Genomic DNA, 23714 nt, shown 5'->3' with positions numbered 1-23714 from the left:
AGCATGACGTAATCCCATTAGACACATTTTTATTCGTGGAGACTTGAAAAGTCATGCAATTATACACTCATTCTTTCCTACGCATATGCTTTGCTCCAGCCTTTATAATTGTATATAGATTAGGTGATATTTATCAGAAGATGCTGAAGCGCAGTGGTACATGTCTTCGCTTAGTAACCAAGAGGTTATAGGCTCGATATTCAATGGAACTACCGTGCCACTTTATTAGATATTATGATTTATATTTCTTTATATTGAGCCAATGGGGTGATATTCACTCATTTGTTTTATATAACCGAAAATAGATAATTCAGAGACATGTTAAGAATGAATAAAAATAAAGAAAGATAAATACATAGTAGATATTAAATGGTATATATGGTGACTAAAAGATCACGAAGTGAATTTACCCAAAAACAAAATCAAGAAGTGAAATCATGCTTTTTTTCCACAAATATTTTTTTATTTTTTTTTCTGAATAATTGCAAACATGTAGTTGCCTTAGTCTCTTATGAGAATTCAGATAACTGTAATGTGTATAGGTACATAAGTAGAGAAAATATCGTGTAAAAAAAAACTAAAACAAATAGGAAAATGATGTATAAAATGAATTTCATGTCTTTTATTCGTAGGATATTTAGAACATTAAAAAATTATCTCATATCTGGGGAAATTTTTGTAAATTATCGAAAAACCTTTTTAATTTTTAAAAAAGTCTCATAATTATATATTTTACTCATATACAAATGATATGGAGTATATATATAATTTATTGAATATGGTGCAAATAAAATATAGCAAAATTTCATTTAAACATAATTAAAAAGTCAACAACATGGAGCTAGAGGTTTGCTAATCTAACTTAGATAACACGTCCACATCATACACTTCCACTTCTCTACATTGTGTTACGGCATAAATAAGGGGAAAGAAAAAAGTTACCAAACGATACTGTGTTTTAGCGAAAAGAGTCAACAATCTGGGCATAATAGACTAATGGGCCCAATATGGGCTGGGCTCGGCCCATCTATTATTTAATCTTGAAATGTGGCCCATAATTGGAACCTCTCGCCTCTCGGCATTTCCTCGTCCCCAGAACCGGAAGACAGAATAGTCTTCCCATCGGACTCCACGGGACACACAGAGAACATCGCTCTCGTTCGTGCTATTGCTTCTGTTTCGATGATGACAACGTAAAGGGACAAGCTACGCAGTGCTAGCGCTCTCTCTCGGTCGTGTCTCTCCCCCCTCTCTGTGTCTATATATCTATTCAATCCTATCTTATCTCCCGACCCATCTCTCTTCCTCAGGCTCTCAGGTCCCTTTCCCTCCATTTCCCCCCTTTGTTATCCATTCCTCTTTTTCTTGTTCCTTTGTACAACATTCATCTTTGGTTGCTGAGGAAAAAAAAAATCTGAACTTTGAGTGTTAAGTACTTAGAGACGTTGTTTTCGGGTCCTGCTGAATTGGGCTAATGGTTCGGATTTGTTTTCAGTGTTATGTTCTCGATTTACCATATAAGCTTCAACAAGCGTTTGAATTTCAATGTCGGGTGTTAGTTTTTTTGGGAAGAGTAATGAATGATCCGATGATATGGATCCAGCAATGACTTGTGTAATTGTATCTCCTGATGTACTTTGCTTGATGAGGATTTGTTGCAATTGCTCTGCTTGATGGTTGTGTTCAGACTGTACCATTTCCAAGGAGAATCAATGGGGAGTGCATCTTCCATGCTGACTCAATACGATATCGAAGAAGTTCAAGAGCACTGCGACCATCTATGTGGGTGTTTTCTCTTTAATCTTTTTCTACTAGGAATTTCGTTCTGTCTTGTTACTTGTTTCCGAGATGGATGACATGGGGTTTTGGTTCAGTTTCCCAGCAAGAAATAGTGTCACTCTATGAGAGATTTTGCCAACTTGATCGGAACGCAAAGGGTTTCATCTCAGCTGATGAATTCTTATCAGTGCCGGAGTTCGCAATGAATCCACTCTCTCAGGTATTTCCTTCAGCTTCGTCTTTAAGAAGGAAAGTTTTGGGCTTCTCTTTTTGGCCTTGACATTCAGGCAATAAAGTTTTGTGGTAAAACTCTTGCAGAGGCTGCTTAAGATGGTGGATGGCCTGAATTTCAAGGACTTTGTAGCATTCTTGTCCGCTTTTAGTTCCAAAGCTAGTGCTCAACAGAAAATCGAGTGTAAGTTTGTTTTCACTGCTTATCACAATTTTGAATTTAGTGTCTATCCCTCACTGACTGATGTATTATTCGCTGCTCTGAAGTAATCTTCAAGGTGTACGATTCAGACTGTAATGGAAAAGTCTCTTTCAATGACATAATGGAAGTGCTGCGTGATTTGTCTGGTCCATTCATGTCAAATGACCAAAGAGAGGTATTCCTGATGCATACACTGATATGTAAACTGGTTCATTTGATCAGCCATATAACCTCAAGTCAGATTCTATACATTGCATGCGTGCGCTTACACACAATCACACCGACACAAGCGTGCGCGCGCCCGTACAGAGGCTGTACAATAGTTAAACTGACTTGTTCCTTTCATTTTTCTCCATTAAAGATTGACCATCCCTTTGCTATAGGACTTTGTAAGGCAATGAATTGCTTGAATCATTTGTTCTCTCAACTCAATTGCAGCAAGTCCTGGTCCAAGTCTTGAAGGAAGCAGGTTACACTAAGGAATCCTATCTATCGATAGATGACTTCTTCAAGGTACTTTCCCTTGTCATCTTTGTGACAATTCGCTGCTGTAAAGACAAGCAAGAAGAAACTATATAAACTAGCTTATCATTAATTGAAAAAAAAAAAAAAGTTTTATGCGGGCTTTTAACTGATGGAAAACCCATATATGTGGAGTAATTTATTGAATATCTCAGTTGGATCATTTTAATTGATTGCGTTGAATAAACAGAGAGTAGTTGTCGGTTCTGATTATCTGGGATGAAATTTTCAACCATTGGGGAGGCTCCCCCACCTAAAGTTTTCCTTTTTCCTTTTTCTTACCAGGTGTGTGCTAATGACCGATGTATGTGTATAATGTGTGTCAGGTTTTCGGAAGTTGTGGCTTGAAAATGGAGGTTGAAGTGCCAGTAGACTGAGATGCAATCGTTGAGTTCAAGATTGAGCATATATGGAAAGATCTTCATGCAAGTCGAGTACACCTCAATATTATATGGTCTTCTCCTGGCAGATCTTCCCCTTGTAATTGATTAAAAGTAGGTAATAATCAAACCACGTATATGGACGTAAAACTTAAAGGCTCATGTAAATGGTTTCCTCCCTTTCTTTCTTGTGCTGTTGCCCTCAAGCATGAAAGCACTCAACACTTATTGTGAAAGGTAAAAGTTTTGCTGGTGCTGCAACTTCTGTCTATTGGACATGTTCCTATTGAGCATTCGAACTATTGACTTTTATTCTCGAAATTAATTAACACGTAAAATTTACTGCTCCTGTTCTGATGATGATGGACTTATATTCAATGCTTGTTATATGCCAAAATATCTGGTGGAAGGAGGTTTTGATGGTTCCAGCAGTTCAATTTTGAACCAGGCTTTGCTGTTTCATTATCCCGCAAGGCACGAGCTATTTCTTTAATTTGATTTAAGTCCAATTTACAGTCCCAATGAGCAGTAAAACTAAGCTATATCTAAATTTTTTCTGTTTATGAGCGCAGGATTGGGCCGTTTTGCCTTTTTAACTTGATTTTCGCATTGAACAGAATCTGAAACTCGCATTCACAGTCTCTTAACATCACCAAAGGACCATAGTTAACTTCCAAGATCTTAAGAGGGACCAATTGCTTTACTGTGTATTGAAACCTGACGAATATCCTCTTCAACTGGAGCCAGTACTGAGGGAAAATTATCTAAGAAAGGTGAAGAAACAATCAACTGTGATGCTCTTGCGCTTAACCTGAAAGTCTAAATATCATTCCTGACTAAAAGAATTAATTCTAGTCTTGGGGGGACCATGATCCATGAAAGTCCCAGTCTTTATTTCACTTTTTCTTTTTGGATGGTGGCTGGTCTTGTAATTCGTCCTCATCATCCGAATCTTCGTCTTCCTCCTCGTCGTCGTCGTCATCATCTTCATCGTCGTCATCATCTTCGTCGTCGTCATCATCATCATCACTTGCCCCGCCACCAGCCTCGACCTCATCGTCATCCTCATCAAAGGAATCATAATCCTCGTCTTCATCATCATCATCGTTCTCGTCTTCATCATCATCATCCGAGTCATCATCATCACCATCACCATCACCACCACCATCCTTAGCTTCAGCAGTACCCTCGTTTTCTGCAACGTTCTTCACTCTACCAATTTCAGCAGAGACAAACCTGCCAAGGGTTTAGTTTGATCCGAATCAATCATACATGATTTATTCCGAGGCAGGATTCTTGAGTTAATCTTTTTCTTTAGTAGAGATGCCCAAAAAAATAAGGAAAAAAGATTCCAAATTTAGTCAATAGTTAATCGAAAGACGAGCAACCGTAGTAGCAAAAGACAACATTTGACCTACCATTGGTCTACATTTCTTGCATTGACAATTGCAGAATCACCAGGACACGACGATCCAATCTGAAGGAAGTAAGAAGAGCGGAGTAGGTTTAGAGACAAGTACGATATACAGTACCTTCACCACACTAGCAGTAACAATAATGCAGGGAAAAAGCTAAAGCACATGATACTGCCAATCCGTTAACAAGACAGAACACAATCTGCTAGGAAGTGAGGTAGAAGGAAACAGAGACTGTTAGGTAACGACATAGGCTATTAGGAAGCACATTCTAAGTGACAGTTACGTTCTAAAGTGGAATTTGCAAGAGAAGGCGCATTGAAGGAAAACATATTCATAACAGAACAGAGTAGAAGCCAGAAAGAACCAAGAAAGAAATTGGAAGTCCTCCTTTGAGTAGTTTTGTTCTTGCAAAGGCAGAGATCAACTTTGATCTTGAAATGGAAAGTGAAGCCATCGAATCATTAATAAGAGCAATCCCAGTCATTCACATGCATATTACAAACAAGGCAACTGCAGAAACAGAAAACCAGACAGTTCTCGCAATAATACGCCATCAATGCATTACGTACAGCCAGCAGCCCGATAAATAATTATGAGCTAATTATTACTTTGCTAGAAAAAGGAATGAATGAAAGAAGGGGACAAAATGAGAGGGTGGGAGTTAGATTAATTATGCACCAAGTAAAAAAGTCGACCATTACATTGATTTATTTACTCTCCCGATCTTCAGACAATTCTTTTTTTTTTTATCTGCAGTGAGCCTAAATATAAACAAACTTGTAGTTGACTTTTGAGCTGTCAAACAGTTAGGTGTTACCAAATACAGCCGTAAACTGAACGAACAAAAAGGAACACAAAAGCAAGTCTATGTTTAGGCTCACTGCAGAAAATTCCTTTCAACTTAAAGAAGAAAGAGGATTTGGTGTCTAACAAAGGCCCCGCCCAACCAAGGCCAAAAAGACAAGACGAGTTTAATACAGACAGACGTAGCGACTCTGTAACTCGAGGGGCATCCACTATATGAAGATGGGCTACTTGCAGGCATAAGTCTACAATGCAAGAGCTTCCAGAAAAAGCAGAACAAATAGCTCAAGAATCATCAGATAACCAAGCAATACTTTCCCAAGCTCCATATACACGAAGAATAGCCCAGCAATAACCACGCACTTTTGCCGGTCACATGTTCTAAAACTCAAAAAGCTTCATAAACTCTAAGGAGCAACGGCAGCGCACACACGATTTAAAAAAAAAAAAAAACCAAAATTTTGAGCATTATAGCCGTTTCGGCAATAATAGAAACAAGTATGCCCCCAACTATCAGGACTACAATTAGCTACACAACAACGATAAAGACTTCACCTTTAATGGCAGTTGATAGCATAGACAGCCAGAGAGAGACGCAGAACACTCGCAGAGTAATTACCAGAAATCAAAAGAATGGGAAAAGGGTACCGGAAAGAGAAGCAAACACGTGCATCTTTGAGCAAGGAGTGCGGCTTCAACCGCTATGGACTCCGCCACTGAAAGCAGCACGGCGTCGGTGCGGGACACGGTCTCCATCGTTGCCCTCCAAATCAGTCAACTCGACTAAGACCGAAAGCGAAAAGCTTGCAGGCAGAGAGACAGAGAGAGAGAGAGAGAGAGGGAGGTAAGGGTCAGAGATTGTAGGGTTTTTTTGTTTTTATTGTCTCTGTCCCGTTTATTAGGAAAGCTTGAGAGCAGCTGACCTTGCCACGTAAGCAGGGGCTCCCTTTATCTTTTTGGGCCTCATGAGCCGATTTCCGCCGTCGAGCATTAATGTCGGAGGCACACCTTAGCTTTGACATCATATTTGTACGGTTCGATATGATTCCATTTCGAGAATTGGATGGTGGGGATTTCGGATACGATACAGAACAGAATAATCGTATGATTACCGAAAACAATAGTTGTGGATATACAGTGCATTCGGGAAAATAAAAATGCGTTTGATTTTAGAGTTAAAAGTAACTTTGATTTTGATTTTGATTTTAATTTTGATTTTGATTGTGAAAAAAAACAAATGAAATTGTATTATAAATTTAATTTGAAAAATGTGTATTTTTATTGTGTAGTGGGCAAAGTTAAAATTAAAATTATGATTTTAAAATCAAATTCTTAATCCAAACTCTCAATCCAAACGCAGCATAAGATTCTGTGGGTACTGGTTAGATATGATATTTACATGTTTGTGATTTTACGAAAGCCAGATTAGGCTCGTGAACTGAGAGCGATTTTCACCTCTCAGCGGACTGGCAATTGCTCGAGGACTATCATGCCGAGCGTTGCTGGACTTGAGTTCGACCATTTCATCAAAAACAATTTAAAAATAAAAAATTCACTGTGCAATTTGCAACAAATGTTTTAAGAGTGTTTTTACTAATGTTATAAATGTCCCAGTTTTATTTTACAGCAATAGCTCCACCTTTTCTAACCATCAAAACTGTGGAAGAGGGGATGTTTTGGACATGAAATGCCATTTTATTGGTCTTCATCATCAAAGCAAACAAGCTTTGAAGCCCTTCTCCAATTCCTGCGCATCCAAGTTCTTCCCGATGAATACGATCTTGTTCGCCCTCGCTTCGTCTGGACCCCACAATCGGTCAGGTGAGCCTTGGAAGATATCATGGACTCCCTACCATCATGTGAAATCATTTTACGAAGTTAAAACATGATAAGTAATATCGCCGGTGTGGCTCTTTCCAAAAGCATCCTCATTCACCTGAAAAACGAATCTCTCGTTCATGCCCTCTACTGAGAGAAGACCTTTCATCCGATATATGTCCTCGCTACGTTCCAATAACAATGTCCCAAGCCATATGTTCGCCTAAGCACATAAAAGAAACAACTCTTCCATCAGTTAAGCAGCCACATTTTTTACAAACTGAACAGGCATAAGAAGTCGCTTAATTATAAATATTACTGTAACAGAAAAACAACCTTCTCGAGATCCAAGCTTCCTTCGCAAACTATACTGACAGAAGAAACGCCAGGATCATGAGAATGATCATGTCCATGATGATCATGATGCTCTGTCCACATACGCACAACAAAAGAAAAAAAAACAAAAAAAGAAAAGGCTTAGTTAACTCCACAAACCAATGGAAGCTGCAATTTCGTATGACGTTGGCAGAGGAGACACCTATTTCATCAATATCCTACACCGACTGTTCTTTCAACAACAGAAAGATAAGAGCTCACTTAGAACATCAAATATGTCATTACTGCTGGTGCACCAGCAATAAATAAACCACAAGTTGCAAAAGAAAATCAACACTGAACAGATTAAAGTTACCATGCTTATGGTCGTGTTCGTCATGATGATGATGGTGATGATCATGGTCATGGTCATGATCAGCATGGTCTTCTCTCGCACCCTCAGCATCAACAGCACTCTCAATCCTGGGAAAGGTCCACAGAAGAAAAGGATCAGAATTTTAAAGCACATACCATGAGTGAAAATTTTATAAATTTATTAGGTAAAATTGAACATAAAGAGCCATGCTGCATGGTGCATATTGTAACAGCCAGTTCCCTCAACCATAAACTCCAACTGGAATTCTTGTATGATATATGCACTACTTGAATCAATATGGCCAAAACTGATGACATATCGAGCAGAGTATTGATCATCTAACTGATAAAATAAACTCCGTGAAAGCATAAAACGAAGAGGTGACAGGGAGTGTCAGAGAGAGTGAGGAGGAGAGAGAGAGAGCAAGAGCGAGCGAGAGAGAGAGAGAGAGAGAGTTACCTCTCCAAATCAAAGCCTCCAATTCCAAGAACATAATCCAAGTCAACCTTTCCATACTGTGTCCGCTCTAAGCTAGCCATGCGATTGATGTTCTGTTTGATCGCATTTGGATATCACCACAATTATGAACTTTTCAAGCATTCAATAAGAAGAGCACTTAAGAAGCATGCCTGAAATATAAGGCCCTCTCACCCTTATTCGCTGGACCAGAGATGCAAGTTCAGGTTCACCAACAAGATCCGTCTGGTTGGTACGGAAACAACAGTCAGAATCTTATTAACAAACTCGCATCGCTAGAGTTTGTACAGTTTTAACAATATCTAAGGTGTGTGTGCGCGTGTGTGGACAACAAATTGATCCTTGACTACATAATGACTCAGCAGTGAGAACCATACAAACAATTACCTACCCAAAAATATTATCAATAGTAAACTATCACTATCGCTCTCCACTTATTTATTTGCCACCGTTTTTGCCCCCAACATATTTTTGTCACCAGTTAGCCCCAAATGTTGGCAATCCGTCTAACATTTATACCATTCCATGATGGAAAAGTGACACGGCATATTACGCCGTCCATGAATTTTCCGTCACGGTGATTAACGAAAGGGTATAAATAATGTCAACGTTTGGGGCTAACTGGTGACAAAAATATGTCAGGGACAAAAACGATGGCAAATGAATAAGCGGAAGGCGACAGTGATAGTCTACTCTATTATCAGCCAAAATGGAAAATTTTTGAAACAGGATTCAATATCCACAAAGAGAACATATCACTGCGATCAAAGTATTGGCAAAATATAGGAAATATGGAACCAGAGAAACTTCGGCTGTTTAAACAACAATTTGGCAGAACTAGTTATATAAGTCACTTAAAAGCTTGGGGGACACAATAAGCTCACAAACATATTGCAACAAAGTTACCTTATTAATTATAATACGGTCTGCATAAGCAATTTGTTCAACTGCCTCATTCACTACTCCTTGCGGCTTGACCTGGTCGAGGTGAAAACCCACATGTTTGGCATCGACCAAGGTAATAACACCATCCAGTTTGACACCATTGAAAACCTGGTCCTCAGCATAAAATGTCTGTATTATTGGTGCCGGATTTGCCAATCCTGCAAATTTTGCATAGAAAAACTTGTAAACTACTTACTAATTTCCCCTAGACAACCTCAGATTCAGCAGTAGGAAGCCATATCATAAAGGGTCCAGTTGACATTGTTTCATCACAGAATATGTTGAGTGTTGTTTTCTTACATATATTTGTGAAACCTGACACCTATGAACAGAATCCATTATTTAGGGTGGAGGCTAGTATACAGCAATCAGCAAGTGGAGAGGGGAGTTTCATGGGTGGTTGGTCTCGTTATTAAGATTTGGAAACACTTGCAAGCACAATATCAAATTTTCTTCTCTCAGGATAAAAAGTTCCGGGATCATTCCAAACAGGTAGAAAATTCAGGAACTTATCAGAATAAGTGAAAACGCTACCTGTGGTCTCTATAACAATATGATCAAATTTGCCTTTCTTCTTATTGACCAATTCTGCAATCATCCGGACAAGATCACCCCGTACAGTGCAGCAAAGACAACCATTGTTAAGCATCACTATATCCTCAGCACCCGCAGCTTTGGCAGCAACTAGGGAACCATCGATGTCCACTTCACCATACTGAGATCCAAAACAGAAAAACATCTCTATATAGTAACAAAGCAAACACTAACTAGCCAGGAATCACTTTGAAATTTTCAGACAGTAACAGTCGGCGTAGTTTATTCAAGCTACCAACTAATTTAATATAGAAATGTCAGACTCAATCAAATACCTCGTTCTCGATCACGGCTATTCGTTTTCCATGATCAGCGGTCAGTATATGGTTAAGCAGAGTCGTCTGTCCACAAATATGAAGACAAGTGTCAGTAAAGAAGCCCCGATATTTCAGGGAAGTGTTCTCCTTTTAAGTTCAAGGGAGCACACACTCAGACTATATATGATAAGGGTAGTTGATAATCACATTTCTGGCACATTAAGTATCTGCATATAGGCTCCAAGATCAACGGCATCCAAACACAAACTTAGAATGTTTCCTGAAATAGTTATCTCTAGGAAGTAAACTACAACTCCACTTCCATATGTCCAAAAATCAACGACAGTTTAATGCCACTTTCGGATGCTGCTACTTTAATGTGTCAGGGACTTGTTAAGTCTCAGGATTACAAACCGACAGTTGGACATCCACATTTTCCCCGTGGAAACCAAAACTTGTTGTTAGCTTTCAGTTGAAATTGCCAGAAACTTTTGCGGGAAACAAGAGTTTTGATGCAAGTAGCATAAACTCCAACAAGTTGGGACACTAAAGAACTGGGTAGAGGTGAAGGAATCACCACCATGAACACAAATATGAGGGCAATACATCACAGCAGAAACAAGTTTTCCTGATCATAAAACACTATTCTGGGAGCTCAACAACCTAAGTTGAGATTTCATTATGTCAGAAATTTTATCAATTTCGAAATGAAGCATCTTTAATCCTCAACCTATTTTTGATAAGTACAAAGTTGTCTTTTTTCCCTTCACGAATAAACCAGAAATGGTCGCACCTTCCCGGAACCAAGGAACCCAGTGATTATGGTGGCTGGAACCCGATTATCGGGCGGGATTTTAGTCAAGACATCGGACTCGTCGCTCTGCGGCGTGGTAGTGGCCGTGGCAGCAACCGTGAGACGGCGGGTGCCACGCGCAGCTGCAGTCGTGGCGCCAAGTGGAGCCGCTCTGAGGCTCAGAGAGTGGAACTGCCGGTGGCCCTGGGGCTTCGCTCTGAAAATGATCGGCAGAACGGCACTCCGGAGGGATTTAGGGCTGCGAGAAGTGAGGCGGAGGAAGGTTGAGGCTACGTCAAGCGACAGAGAAGCCATTGGATGGCTGCAAGAATCGGATTCGCCGCTGAGGCTTAGAGACACAGACGGGTTAACATTATCTGGGAGGGGCATGTTTTGCAGATTTGAGGTCATGATGAGGGTACTATTGTCATTTCAGTCAAGAATATCTGCCCCTGGAAATCACGGGGTGAGCCCTTTTCGGGCTGCACTTCGAGTCCGTGGGCCCATTTGCCGCCCATCAACTGATGCGGTCCAATTAAATTTAGTGGTGGAGGCGAAATCCCGTTTCTGCCCTCCTGATTTTTCATGAGAAAAATCTCATGTGAAACGGTTGATCTATCAGCATCTTCTTCGCTCTTGCTGTTGGGTCCAGTTTCTGTGCAGTTTAGAGTTCACGGTCCGGTTCCCATCAATCAATTTTCTTATTAGTTAATTAATCTTTTTATAATTAGTCGATTTGAATGCGCCTGTGCGGTGAGTGTGTAATTCATCAACAGATCAAGAGCTGAATTTGGAGATAATGTGCTCTCTCTTGATTACATGGGTGATGGTGCAAAGGGAGCGCAATGGATTTTTGTAAATCGGGGTTTTACCCGTCTCAAATCATGATGGGCAATAAACGGATTTTACCCATTGGATCGTGGAAAAAGGGTTTGGGAATTTGATGTCAAAACCCTCGGGTTACGTTTGAACGATCGGGTAGGACATGATATAAGAAAGGATAGGAGATGATTCAAATCCTACATATTTAAAAATATTCTAATAAAATATTTGGTGCAAGTGAAGGTTTAGGATTAGGATATATGGGTGCCCTAAAACATTTTTTTTTTCCATTTTCAGGATATATACAATAATATTTTGAAATTAAAATTAAAATTTTAAAATAAAAAATTCGAGAAAAAAAAGGATGCAATTTCAGAATCAGGAGAAGAAGCCCGGAGAGATGGGGCCGACGTCGAGCCCGCCAGCTGCAGTTCCCAATCTGGAAGAGGAGTCAGTGGCATGATCCGTAAATTCGAAAAGGAAGCAAGGGTTTTTTTGTCTTTTAAACTATTTGTTATCATATTCCTGGACAAATCCACCCCCTAAGCAGGATAATTTTATCAAATATAATATCGTGTCGTTTCCCGACCGTTTCCCGATTGTCGTTTCCTGGCCTTCACCGAACATAGGATAAGGATTTCGCAAATTCTATCCTTTCCTATATCCTAACGACCAAACATGCCCAACTTTCATAATGATTTTAATTTAAAAACTCACCTCAAACCCGTCGAGTGTGAAGTTGTTTCATATTATTCATATTTATAAAATAATCTTCTTTAATGTTATGAATTTATAAGTGTTGTGGTTAGTATTGTGATTTGTTTTTCCCGAACGTGTTATGAACTTACTTAAGTGGTGTTTATTTTTCTCGACCAATTACTCGTGCGGAAGTTATATTTTATATTCGAATACTTTTTGATATCTTAGACTATTTTGTATTTTGCAGATAAATGATAAGCTCGTAGAAACTTTATTTTCGGTGTGTACCTTGCTATTCAGAAGCCCATCGAGTCCCGACTAATTCAATTTGAGCCTTGTCAATCCACTAAGGCTACTTTTGGTTTCTATGATTAGAATAGACAGTGAATAGAATAGACAGAGAATAGAATAGACATGGAATAGAATAGAAAATCTGATGAAATTTTTTTCTTTGGTTGGAGGGAATAGCAAAATTGAAAATTATAATTTTGATGTTTGGTTGAGTTGAATAAGGAATAAAAAGAATATGAATATGATAAAAAGACAAAAATGCCCTTCATATAAACATAATTTATAAGATAAATAGATAACTTTAATGACAATTTTTATAATTAATAAAAAATAAACATTTTAAAAAATGTAAAAGTAAATAATTTCTAAAAATTAAAAAATTAAATTAAATTACTTAAATAAACATTTCAAATAATTGAAAAGTAAATAATATTTGCAACTTAATATTTTTAATTAATAAAAAATATTAATTATTAAATAATTTTTGAAAATTAATTATTTTAATTAACTTACTAGAAATAGTTTTTCTTAATAAGAGTAATCATTTTAATAATTTAATAAACATAATTATATATTTTTATAATTAATAAAAAAATAAACATTTTAAATAATTGAAAAGTAAATAATATTTTAAAATTAATTATTTTAATTAAATTACTTAAAAAAATTTCTTAATAAAATTAATTACTTTTAGCAATTTAATAAGCATAATTATCTATTATTATAATTAATAAAAAAATAAACATTTTAAATAATTGAAAAGTAAATAATATTTACAACTGAATATTTTTAATTAATAAAAAATGTCAATTATTAAATAATTTGTGAAAATTAATCATTTTAATTAACTTACTGAAAATAGTTTTTCTTAATAAAAGTAAATATTTTAATAATTTAATAAGCATAATTATCTATTTTTATAATTAATAAAAAAAATATTTTAATGAACGATGGCACGTTTTGAAATTAATGAACAATGCTGAGGGCATTTTAGTCTTTTCAGCGTCAATTCCGGATGCTCCTTAGCTAATGCAGATATTCACGTGAGGCTTCCTCAATCCGGGCGAAAGCTGGATTATTGGCCCATCCGGAATAGGTATTCCACATGACCTGCGAACCAAATGTCGGATTGTGTGTTCCGCGCGGAATACGTAATCCGTTCCTAATCAAATCCTGCGAACCAAACATGCCGTAAGGGGATCAAGCTCTCACAACTTGAATTTTCTTCATTCACTAGACTAAAACCCAAGACCTTGCTTAAGGAGAACAACCGCCAAACCGCTTGAACCAACCCATGTTGATTCCGTAAAAACTTTTTTTGTTGAACATCTTAATGGGCAAAATGGATTCCCAATGAGTACTCGCTAAATTAACGCAGAAAGAGTTTAGGAGTGAACACTACCATCCTAGACTTTTCGCAGTGGTTCATGGCCGTTCGTAGTTGGTGAAGCGATCTGTCCGCTTAACAGACAAGGCCTCAACCTGCTAACTAGCTACGTGAAAGTACACCTCCACGACTATAACCACTTAGACCAAAGAATTTTAAGGCAATAATAGGGCACGAGTGCTACACTGATGTATTCAATAACCATCTTTCAAAACAACCAACCATCATCTAATCAGTTGTTTTAACATTGTGGACTTTAAATTAGAATCCAGCCAGTATATGAAACGGCAATTAGATAGAACAAGAACACACTGATGGCTTGCTTGGATGGAGTGTTATGGTAAGGTTGGAAAGTTTGGTCATTTAATGATATTCCTACCGGGAATAGCAAAGCTGAATTGAGAGGCGAGGGCTGTCTAAACCGGGTCTTTGCGGAATTGAGAGGAGTCCGATTAGCAATACCATACCATACCGATAAACATATAACGTAAGAGTGGAGACTCGCTGGAACTGGGGTCAGATCCCCAATTCATACTGAGCCCAACCAAACTGGCTGCATGACCGGACATTTATATCAAGAATCTACCTGAATCAACCGGGATGTTAACAAATGTAACGGTTACATCATCCACCTAAATCCTGACATGTTGAGATCTACATCTTTTTCAGAACAAACCTTATGTAGAAATTAGAATCCCCAGCGCAAACCTCCTAACTGCCCTTTATGAGCCATAAAAATTTCTAACGCAAAGGTAGCAACGTGTTTCATCGAAACTGGAGCTGGCAATTGAGACGGTCTATTTCACAGCAAGTTTAATATTGACACCTACCCATTAGCATAGTTTGGGTTCCTGAATAAGCCGACGACCTGAGCATTTAAAAGTGCTCGAGCTAAGGCAGCAGCCTTGCAGTCAAGGATCATCTCTGAGCCTGATCAGAGCCCGTCAGGCCTGCTGAAGGGCCAGCAGGCCCACTACTGGGCGATCCGTTTTCAGCAGGAGGCACGCCCCATCTGCCTTGAGATTCAAGAGGCTCAAAAACATGAACCCCACCATCTGATAGACCCAAAGCGAACTGGTTCGGCTCTTGTGGATGAGCTGCAACCACTAGTGGATGCACATTGGAGTTGCTGTATAATAACAAAGAGAAAAAATGGTGGATCAGAACAAAGTTCCATCTGTATATTAATGGATACAATTCATCCTAAGAATGAGTAGTGAAGTCGATGGCAAGATGTACCTAACACTGGTAGGAAGATAGGCACTGGGATTGATTCGACATTGTAATTTCAGGCTTGAGGCACTGAAGACACACACCGTCGCATCAAGGAAGCAAGCGTAAACTAGCTGGCTGTCGCAGGAGAACGTCGCATGAGAAATCGGAGCAGCATTTTCACGCAGGGCCCACTGAAACAGAGTAAACCATGTCATATATTTAGATATCGAACACAGGAACTTGAAGAAAGGCAGTCTACTTACTGGAGGGACAGGAAACACTGACCTGCTTCAAGCACTCGAGCTTGGTTGTTTCATATATTGCTAGCTGGGTTTCGTGGACGACAAGGAAGTGTGTCTGGTCCTGATGGAACTGTACGCGTGTATCCGACAGTCCTGCTGGTGGTCTTCCGCTGGGGATCGGCAAGAATCTACTCCTTTGCCTCTCCCAACTATCAGAGTCCCACACACATATCTGAAAGAGCAAGCTCCATGTAAGAGACGAAAAAAATGACAGAGAAAGAAATATATGTAAATCTAAAGTGGGTGAGCCAATATGGAACTCTTTAATTACAAACCTGAGCATCGGCTCCAGAAGAAACTAGCACATTCAGCACATTAGAGAAGGCGAGTCCAGTTATCCTTTTAGAATGACCCTTTAGCTTGCTCTTGACCTGTGGTGAGTCATGATGTTAAGCACAAAATCGAGCTCTCTCAAGTGGTCAAATTATTAGAATACAATACCAGACCTCATCCACGCGGACGTTATATATCTGAATTGTGGAGTCGTCCATTCCAATGGCTATTATGTTATTGTCCTGAGGGTGGAAAGCTAGAAAGGTTGCGGCAGGTGGTGGTGGCATGAATTGTGTCATCATCTGTATTAGCACCAGAAAAAGCGGTATAGTCCATGAGGTAAAACATGGAACAAAAGAATCTTAGGATCTGTTTGGTTATACAAAACAATTCACTGTTTTCCATGTCTTCTCATCTTGATAAAACAAAAAATAGAGGGCTTGAAAACAAGAGTGTCAGATTCCACTTTGTCAGCCATTATAAACAGATCCCGGCTTTTAAGAACCAAGCTGACCTTTAGCTACTTTAGATTATCTTTTCCTAATTTACCTTAAATGTCATCATGTTGAACAGCGAAATTTTCCCTCCTGATGCGGACATGACGTAAGAATCATTCTTTGACAGGGCAAAGCATGGAACAGCTTCCTCCAGGTTAACATCAGTTAAGTCGTTCGTCATCATATTGCCACTTGAGGGCTGCCATAGATGAGGAGGCAGACTGGCGGTTGCCTATAAAACACAGAGGTATAAGACTCAGGAGATTTGACCAAAAAAGAGGGGAAAAAAATTGTGTAAATTCAGCCTCCTGCTTGGTTTGTATATCACCTTGCCGGTAGAATTTCGGTCGCTTCGCTGCCATTTCCAGAGAAGGTGAACAGCATTTGCTGATAGGGCTAAAATGGCACTCCCCGAGTTTGTATAGATTAACCTCGATATCTGTAATCAATAGAATGCAAAGCATTATAACCTCAGAAAGCCAAAAAGATTGGGAAACAATCAGGACATGCAATGAATCGACCGGTAATATTATGAGTATTCCAAACAGAAAAGGACTAGTAAAAAAATATTCAACCTTGTTCACTCTTATGGCGTCAGACAGCCTCAAGGACCGGCAGTGGGACGGTTCATTGATGTCAGTTAGCTTCCAGATCTTCGTCTTATCATTGCTTTCTTCAGCTAATCTAGGCTTAATGTCACCCAAGCTACGGGCATCCCCATTCTAATGATTAGATATAACAATAGAAATTGTCAGAAAATGAACTTAATGAAGTAATGGAACAACCAAAGAAAGTATTATCGAGTGAAACTAAAAGCTATAGAGGGATCATCTCTTACGAACCATCACAGGAGGAGCGATCACAGAAGGAACTCTCTCAGAGAGTCCAGCACTACTTGCTGCAGCAGCAGCCGCTGCTGTGATAGGGTTTATTTTGGGCTGCACAAACATTAAATTGCAGCTCAACATACAAATCTAAAGGCAGAATGAATGAGTCACGAGAAAATGACCAACAGATACTACTTACCTTGGATGAACCATCAGCTGCTCTTGCTGCATCAAAAGGAAGGTTCTCAAATGCACGCAGCAACCTCATACCATCAGAATTAGCCAATATTTTGATCGCATTCTCATTAGCGGAAACAGCCATTAGAGTCCCGTCCTTGTTGAATCGGACTCGAGGACTTGCCTGTGAAATTTGTTTGAAAGCCCCTTATAAGTCACTCTATTCAACAGTATTTGGAAATCATTCTGCCTGAATTTAAAACTTACTATCAAGCCTCCATCAGCATCAGCAGTAGTTAAAAGCTGAACATTGTCCATATCCCAAAACTTAACAGAGAAATCGTCACCAGCCGCCAAAAACCTGTTCTTTGTTGTGTCAAATTGCACAACACCGTAGGAGCGTTTCCTGAACCCTTGATAAGTCCTCTTCACAGCCCCTTCACTTTCATTCCATTCGACAAGAAACGATTCTCCCTCTTTGCTCGTTCCGCAGGAGAAGAGCCTTTAGCATTGAAAGCGTGCATCATATTAATCAAACAAGCACCAGAAAGAGTGAAACTAGAGAGAAAGAGAGTAGCTACAAGCAAAGAATGTCAACCTTGTTCCATCAGCACTATAAGCCATTGTTGTGCACCAGCGCCCTGGAGCATCGTAGTCCACTCTGGAACCCACATTGTCATATAACCATGCTTTTATCTTTCCATCCTGTGCAGTTGAAAATATGAACTGAAAGTATAAAGGCAATAAAACTTGGGTCAGGATGGCAAACAATTAGGAATACACACAAAACAAGTGAAACAATGTTCAAAATCAAGTAACCTGAATGTTTTCCTTTGAGTGAGGGCACACAGAATATACGGGAGCATCATGACCCTCAAATGTATACTGTTTAGCACCAGTAGCAGCATCCCACACCTATAATTAAAGTTAAATTAATGAGACCAGAGGAACATTAGGAAACCTCTTCTGCTGAGTTCTAATTGATGTCTAATGTGATCAGAACCTTGATGGTCTTGTCATCTCCACAGGTTATTACACAGAGCTGCTTATTTGGGTGTGAGAATGCGAGATCATTTACCCCACCCACATGAGCTTCGATCTGAATAAAAATGTGATAAGAGTCATTACTCAAGCTGTATGAGTTTATTGGATATAGCTAAAGGAAATAAAAATGAAAGATTAAGACTAATGATCACTAAGCAAAGCTCCAACTGAATTTACCTCTCGGTGCTGGCGCAAATCCTCGCCACCGTGATAAGAAAATATCTGTACTATGTGCATTGTGTATGCAACTCCTGTATTTTATCCCCATAGAGAAATGAACATGAAACAGTTCCATTCATAAAGGTAATTTTATATCAACTAAAAGTCTTAAAATGTACTTTTTATATCAAGTAAAAGTAATGAGTCAGCTTTCCAAACTTACCAAACAAAGAACCATCAGGGCTCCAAATGATGCGGTTGACTGACACAATGGGATCTTTCACAAGAGCTGCCTGAACTCAGGAGCAACAGTTACTTTAGAAATAAGAAAATGCAAAAGATATGCGCATGAGCATGCATGTATGTGTGTGGAGAAAGGAACTTGCCTGCAGAGGCATCGAGCATGCGCTAAGATCCCAAACTTTGAAGTTCCTCAAAACTAGACGTTCCCTAGAGCCAACCTCCCATAGAGCAACTTCGCCCACATTGGTGCCAACTGATTTATCACAATTAAGAGTAAGACTTAGTCATGAGAAATAGAAGGAAAGAAGACTTTTAACAATCTCTGTGGGCAATGCAGACCTAGAAGTAAACTCTGTTGAAAGGGATGGAAGTCCATGCTAATTGGTGATGAACCCTGGTTTATAGTCCGTGCAACTGTCTTTGGCAAGTCATCAGTTGGATTAAAACTCTGAGCATGACTGTGCCCCGGGAATGTTACTGGAAGAACATTGACAGGTAGAGTCACCTGCAAGTGATGATTCGGGGTTGTCAAAGAGCCAATAGTTTGTGAGGGTGTGTTGGACTAGCATATTCTGATTCCATCAGGTGGAAATTGAAAGGTACCTCATCAGTGATGCCCATGGGCCTTGTTCTTTTGGAAATGTGATCTGGATCCCCAGATGGATAGTCCACAGAAGGGTTGGTAGGGGGAGTCCGAGGATGCTTTAGGGCAGCTGCTAAACATGGATTCAGACACCACACAGTTAATAATTTCTCTTCAGTTCCCCAATCTTAAACAAGGGAAGAAAAATTAATTGACAAAACATAAATATTCTGCAAACTGAACTAAGCAATGTATCTAAATAGTATATCACTGAAGAATCTAAAATTAGATTTTCCCAAAACTGTAATGTGAAACTTTAGGAAAGACCACTGCCAGTTTGAAGCTTATTGTATGAAGGCATCGTCTAATTTGTATTACTCCACAGTAAACTCAAAGGAACATTCGTACCTGGTATTGATGGGCCACTGAGGCCTATAGCTCCTCCTCCAGAAACTGCAGGATGGGTCACAGGGGGGGGATTCGACATCCAACCAGCGAGGGGTGCTGGGACTGCAGCAGGTGTCGGTTGGAAAGGCTGAAAACATTTGACCAACAGAGTAAAAAGAGTAAGCATATGACCCATCTTGCTTAAATCATCACAAACTGAAAAGAGCATGTCGCTTTTGTAGCTTAAATAATCATTAACCAGCTACGGTGGAAAAATAAGAGGAAATAACTAACCCCATGTGCTCCCAGAGGTGGGAAACCACCCACTTTTGGCAAGGATCCCAGCAAGGGATTGTTTGCGGGAGATGGGGCCCGTGCGCCATTGGGCTGACCACAAGAGTGATCCACAAAGAGAGTTTTTATGTCGGGATTCGGTCTTGGATTCTTACAGAGTTGGTGTTGCCAATTTAAGCTGAAATTTACATGATTAAATACATGTTTATACCATTTTGCCAACCAGCTATAGATACAAGTTGCATTGCACTGTATTGATGTAACTGTAGTGGTAAGAGTTTGTCTAAGAAGTTATCAATGCATGTAAACAAATGCAGTAGAGCTTTTTATTTCCTGCAGCATGTTAAGGAGTATGCTGACTTAGAGCTATATGGAGTGACGTTATGAGAGGAGAATCTTCAAGTGGTCAAGGAGTTGCACATCTAAGACGCTCCAAGTGAGAATGCCATCATGAAGATTACCTTTGATTGATAAGAGTCCGAAGCCTTGAGTTCTTCAGGCTAGGGAATTGCAGTTTATCACGAAATAATGGGTTTGCCTCGATAAGCTTCTTGAGCTCCACTAACATTATGGCTCTTGCAGACTTTGTATCTCCATATTTTGACAACTGCTCATTCTCCCTATAGCACAGCAAATAAAACTACACATTCAGTACATTCAAGAAGGCTATCTCATAATTAAAGGGAAAGGCACAATCAATTTATATACCTGAAGTTCTCCAATGTAAGCAGCTGAGTTATCTCCTTGAAAAGCTCCTCATTAAATGTGGCAAACACCTTAAGGTCCTTCACTAATATATCCACAGCTTTCGCTCGATCATGCCTATGAAAGAATCAATTTTCTAGCTTAATGCAGGAACTCACACACAATTTGAATTTATAAACTACAGGGGGGGGAGAGAGAGAGAGATTTTCGTACTTGTCCAATGCCTCGAGGTACTTTTGCTTCCTTATCTCAAAGAAGATTTTCATCGAATACCGATTGTCGTCCACTTTTGTGAACCCAGAGAGGTACCTCTCGACCTCGTCCCAATTGCCATTGTGGACCTCATCCTCGAAATACTTCATGTTAAAGAAAAACCCAGATTCCTGCTCGAGCCTGTGCTCACAACCCACAGAGGGACTAACGAATCAGCTCAAATTACCACACATTAGGAGATTACAATGGAAAATAAGCTCATGACCCACTTGTGAACTGTCTCTTTGAACTTCTCCTCATCGAGAAACTGTAAGATCAAGAAGACCAGCTCCCGACTGAGAGACGACATCGGGAGAGCAGCACAGTTGACTCCAGACAGCACAAAATTTCCCCTGTACGACTAGATCTACGCAAAAGCAATAGCAGAGGATTGAAGCTACGTCAGAGCAGAGCACATCAATCAGTTCATCGCTTGAAAGCAGAAGGGCAAGAAGAAACCCAGTAAGACATACCCAGAACTCGATCACTGCATCACCGTCTTCATCAGACAGCCTGACATCATCGGCATTTCCAGGTGGGTAAATGCGGAGCAGACCTAAGTGCAAGACCTCAAATTGGGTAAAAAGGTGAAAATTTTCGGGGGGTTTAATCCTTAATTCAAATCATGGGCATGAGAAAAGAAAGCTGCTTTAACCCCTCTGGAATCAAAAGATGCAAAAGAAACTGGGGAAAAAAAATTAATAATTGCATGAGTCCATTAATATCCATAAATAGTACTAAAAAAAAAAGCATTTCAAGCTGCAAAAAAAAAAAAAAAGGGTTGAGAGATGAAAAATCACAAACCCGAAAAGCAAAAGCCTCTAAAGCAACAGATTCGAAGCGCACAATGGAGGAAGAGATAGAAAGTTCCCAGAAACCACCCTCGAAGACTAACGATCGAGAGATTGATTGAGCCCCTGAAAGCAGAGGAAGAGAACTCACCCAAGCTCCCCTTCTCTATCTCTATCTCTATCTCTAAAATAATTCTCTCTCTCTCTCTCTCTCTCTCTCTCTCTAGGGATGGCGAAGTACTTTCTCTCTCCTTCCCGTCCCTCTCTCTGTATTTATAGCGACGCACACTTGCAGAGATGGTGATTTTTGTAAAGAGGAAAAGCGGACCGGAATTCGCGATGATAAGGTATGGCGCTTATCAATAGCTTATCACTTGGCCTCGTTGATAGGCGCAATCACTTATGCGGTGAGCGCAGTTACCACTTTGGTTCGCTTAGCCGGCTTCGTTTTTGTCTAGTCCATCGGCGCAGAATCTCCAGCTGACAGCTGTCCCCCGGCCCCTCCACTCACTTCACCGCTCGGACACGATCCGATGCGGCCGTGTCCACGGTGAGATCTAAGCCTTTCTGCCCTCTGACTCCGATCCGGAGATTAAGTTGGCATGACGGGATCGGATCGTACGGTCTGGGAGGGGGGCTCACGTAAGAGTTACTGCACCAGAGGTCTGCTCGGACAGCGATTCCTGTGCCCTCTCAGATCCCCGAGGGAAAGGACAATTCTCTTTAAGGACCGGCTCTGGATTGGATTCGACCCCAGATTTCCGCAAAATTACGGAGCCTGCCATCGCGTCGCATCACGGAGACGTGCCCCTGGACGTAATAAAGCACCAACGTGGACCTAACGACACGATATTATCATTTTATCGCGATAAACGCTGAGCGTGTCGTGATAAATTTTTCTATCAAAATATCGTCATTTTGTTTTTATAAGCTTTCCATTTCTCGAGTCAAAGTGGGGGAATCTTCTCCTCTCGTTCTTTTTTTACATTTCAGATATTCGAGAAATCGCGCATATCCGTCCAAATTAAGAGGTCTGACTTTAATTCCCGTCAATGAAATTACCATTCCTTTATTTCTCTTCTTCTATTTCCTATTTGGCAGATGAATCTCTCTTACAATTAGGCTTGTATTCGTTAAATGCGAATTTATTTACACGAGTCATCCATGTCTAGATTAACCCAAAAACTAAAAATTCTGGGTCTGCGCTTTCTCTGGCTGTAAAGATTTGTTTATGTGAAACGCTAAACAGAGAGCGATGCAGGCTTTTGACCCTAGAAGTGGATCGATTGAGGCGCGTAAAATGGAGGCGTCGGTGTTACTCATATCAGGGGTGAATCCAGGATTTTCGTTCAGGGGGGCAAAAATATTGCTTGATATAAATAGTACATAAATTTTTTTTTTCAGGGAGGGCAAAGTGCAAATTTTACATAGAAAAATTCATAAATTAACATAATTTTGGGGCAAAATTATAAAAAAAACCAAAGTTCAGGGGGGACAATTGCCCCTGGTATTACATTGCCTTTTCGAAGTCCTGGAGAGGAAGATGCCTCTTGGGTTGACGTATAGTGCGACTTGTCAGATATATTAGGTCATACGGGATTTCCCCGTTTGGCTCCGCCCCTGACTCATATAAATGTTGTCTAAGTGGAATTACTTGATATTGAAATAAAGACGTGTTGAAAATTCTCTTTGTTACAAAATTATCAAGCGATGTGGCTTTTATTTGTGTCACCTATTTATTAGCCAAGAATAATTAAAGCCGTAAATTTAATGCATAAACTCATTAAAGAAATCAAATTAGGTAGTGTTATTAGTTGACACTAAAATACCCATCTTCCCTTTTCACATCTGCCGA

The 23714-nt window shown here is 39.7% G+C and overlaps 4 protein-coding genes and 1 long non-coding RNA gene across 12 annotated transcripts; 2 read left to right on the top strand and 3 right to left on the bottom strand.

The window, feature by feature from the left end:
* The first annotated feature begins 1099 nt into the window (after positions 1-1099).
* On the top strand, positions 1100-3456 carry LOC116201067 (calcineurin subunit B-like). 5 transcript variants are annotated; one of them, XM_031532149.1, is made up of 7 exons: positions 1100-1318; positions 1688-1782; positions 1875-1999; positions 2098-2194; positions 2278-2387; positions 2651-2725; positions 3061-3456. In XM_031532149.1, the coding sequence occupies exons 2-7, from the start codon at positions 1713-1715 to the stop codon at positions 3109-3111; spliced, it is 528 nt and encodes a 175-aa protein (XP_031388009.1). In that variant the 5' UTR covers positions 1100-1318; positions 1688-1712; the 3' UTR covers positions 3112-3456. The 5 variants fall into 5 exon arrangements, 4 of the variants coding, with proteins under 4 accessions (XP_031388009.1, XP_031388011.1, XP_031388010.1 ...); XM_031532151.1 differs by having other exon boundaries at positions 1104-1232; XM_031532150.1 differs by having other exon boundaries at positions 1106-1318; positions 1678-1782.
* A 296-nt stretch (positions 3457-3752) lies between these two features.
* Positions 3753-6217, bottom strand: LOC116201068 (phosphopantothenoylcysteine decarboxylase subunit VHS3-like). The gene is made up of 3 exons (XM_031532153.1): positions 5985-6217; positions 4533-4591; positions 3753-4350 (listed from the first exon to the last, which is right to left on the bottom strand). The coding sequence occupies exons 1-3, from the start codon at positions 6090-6092 to the stop codon at positions 4011-4013; spliced, it is 507 nt and encodes a 168-aa protein (XP_031388013.1). The 5' UTR covers positions 6093-6217; the 3' UTR covers positions 3753-4010.
* Positions 6218-6899: 682 nt separating this feature from the next.
* Positions 6900-11291, bottom strand: LOC116201065 (P-loop guanosine triphosphatase YjiA). The gene is made up of 10 exons (XM_031532147.1): positions 10912-11291; positions 10137-10202; positions 9802-9982; positions 9229-9425; positions 8497-8547; positions 8305-8396; positions 7846-7952; positions 7491-7582; positions 7273-7377; positions 6900-7185 (listed from the first exon to the last, which is right to left on the bottom strand). Exons 1-10 carry the CDS (start codon positions 11224-11226, stop codon positions 7048-7050), a joined length of 1344 nt encoding a protein of 447 aa, XP_031388007.1. The 5' UTR covers positions 11227-11291; the 3' UTR covers positions 6900-7047.
* A 3369-nt stretch (positions 11292-14660) lies between these two features.
* Positions 14661-22072, bottom strand: LOC116201064 (protein TOPLESS-like). 4 transcript variants are annotated; one of them, XM_031532143.1, is made up of 27 exons: positions 21873-22068; positions 21542-21624; positions 21299-21435; positions 21030-21209; positions 20820-20933; positions 20573-20731; positions 20112-20289; positions 19839-19965; positions 19451-19563; positions 19187-19352; positions 18991-19100; positions 18828-18897; positions 18623-18696; positions 18405-18500; positions 18221-18316; positions 18000-18127; positions 17669-17903; positions 17424-17585; positions 17240-17335; positions 16973-17119; positions 16726-16836; positions 16450-16629; positions 16074-16202; positions 15903-15998; positions 15611-15799; positions 15350-15516; positions 14661-15239 (listed from the first exon to the last, which is right to left on the bottom strand). In XM_031532143.1, exons 3-27 carry the CDS (start codon positions 21376-21378, stop codon positions 15029-15031), a joined length of 3414 nt encoding a protein of 1137 aa, XP_031388003.1. In that variant the 5' UTR covers positions 21379-21435; positions 21542-21624; positions 21873-22068; the 3' UTR covers positions 14661-15028. The 4 variants fall into 4 exon arrangements, with proteins under 4 accessions (XP_031388003.1, XP_031388004.1, XP_031388006.1 ...); XM_031532144.1 differs by having other exon boundaries at positions 15029-15239; positions 21542-21623; positions 21950-22072; XM_031532146.1 differs by having other exon boundaries at positions 15029-15239; positions 19451-19560; positions 21873-22069.
* On the top strand, positions 22067-22943 carry LOC116201069. The gene is made up of 2 exons (XR_004155791.1): positions 22067-22206; positions 22318-22943. It is a non-coding gene; the product is annotated as an uncharacterized LOC116201069 (long non-coding RNA).
* The last annotated feature ends 771 nt before the right edge of the window (positions 22944-23714 follow it).

Source organism: Punica granatum, chromosome 3 (assembly GCF_007655135.1).
Source record: "Punica granatum isolate Tunisia-2019 chromosome 3, ASM765513v2, whole genome shotgun sequence".
Taxonomy (NCBI): Eukaryota; Viridiplantae; Streptophyta; class Magnoliopsida; order Myrtales; family Lythraceae; genus Punica; species Punica granatum.
This window is presented reverse-complemented; position numbering and strand designations above follow the sequence as displayed.

What these genes read in the sequence shown, in the direction of transcription:
- LOC116201067 (XM_031532148.1), top strand. Translation starts at nt 1,674, where the DNA reads ATGGTTGTGTTCAGACTGTACCATTTCCAAGGAGAATCAATGGGGAGT. An exon ending in AGAGCACTGCGACCATCTAT is followed by an intron (nt 1,783 to 1,874) that starts GTGGGTGTTTTC and finishes GTTTTGGTTCAG; the next exon opens with TTTCCCAGCAAGAAATAGTG. An exon ending in CAATGAATCCACTCTCTCAG is followed by an intron (nt 2,000 to 2,097) that starts GTATTTCCTTCA and finishes AAACTCTTGCAG; the next exon opens with AGGCTGCTTAAGATGGTGGA.
- LOC116201068 (XM_031532153.1), bottom strand. Translation starts at nt 6,092, where the DNA reads ATGGAGACCGTGTCCCGCACCGACGCCGTGCTGCTTTCAGTGGCGGAG. An exon ending in CGTGTTTGCTTCTCTTTCCG is followed by an intron (nt 4,592 to 5,984) that starts GTACCCTTTTCC and finishes TACTTCCTTCAG; the next exon opens with ATTGGATCGTCGTGTCCTGG. An exon ending in GCAAGAAATGTAGACCAATG is followed by an intron (nt 4,351 to 4,532) that starts GTAGGTCAAATG and finishes AACCCTTGGCAG; the next exon opens with GTTTGTCTCTGCTGAAATTG.
- LOC116201065 (XM_031532147.1), bottom strand. Translation starts at nt 11,226, where the DNA reads ATGGCTTCTCTGTCGCTTGACGTAGCCTCAACCTTCCTCCGCCTCACT. An exon ending in GGTTCCTTGGTTCCGGGAAG is followed by an intron (nt 10,203 to 10,911) that starts GTGCGACCATTT and finishes ATTTGTGGACAG; the next exon opens with ACGACTCTGCTTAACCATAT. An exon ending in GAAGCTTGGATCTCGAGAAG is followed by an intron (nt 7,378 to 7,490) that starts GTTGTTTTTCTG and finishes TTATGTGCTTAG; the next exon opens with GCGAACATATGGCTTGGGAC.
- LOC116201064 (XM_031532144.1), bottom strand. Translation starts at nt 21,378, where the DNA reads ATGTCGTCTCTCAGTCGGGAGCTGGTCTTCTTGATCTTACAGTTTCTC. An exon ending in CTTACATTGGAGAACTTCAG is followed by an intron (nt 20,732 to 20,819) that starts GTATATAAATTG and finishes GCTGTGCTATAG; the next exon opens with GGAGAATGAGCAGTTGTCAA. An exon ending in CGGACTCTTATCAATCAAAG is followed by an intron (nt 20,290 to 20,572) that starts GTAATCTTCATG and finishes TGTAAATTTCAG; the next exon opens with CTTAAATTGGCAACACCAAC.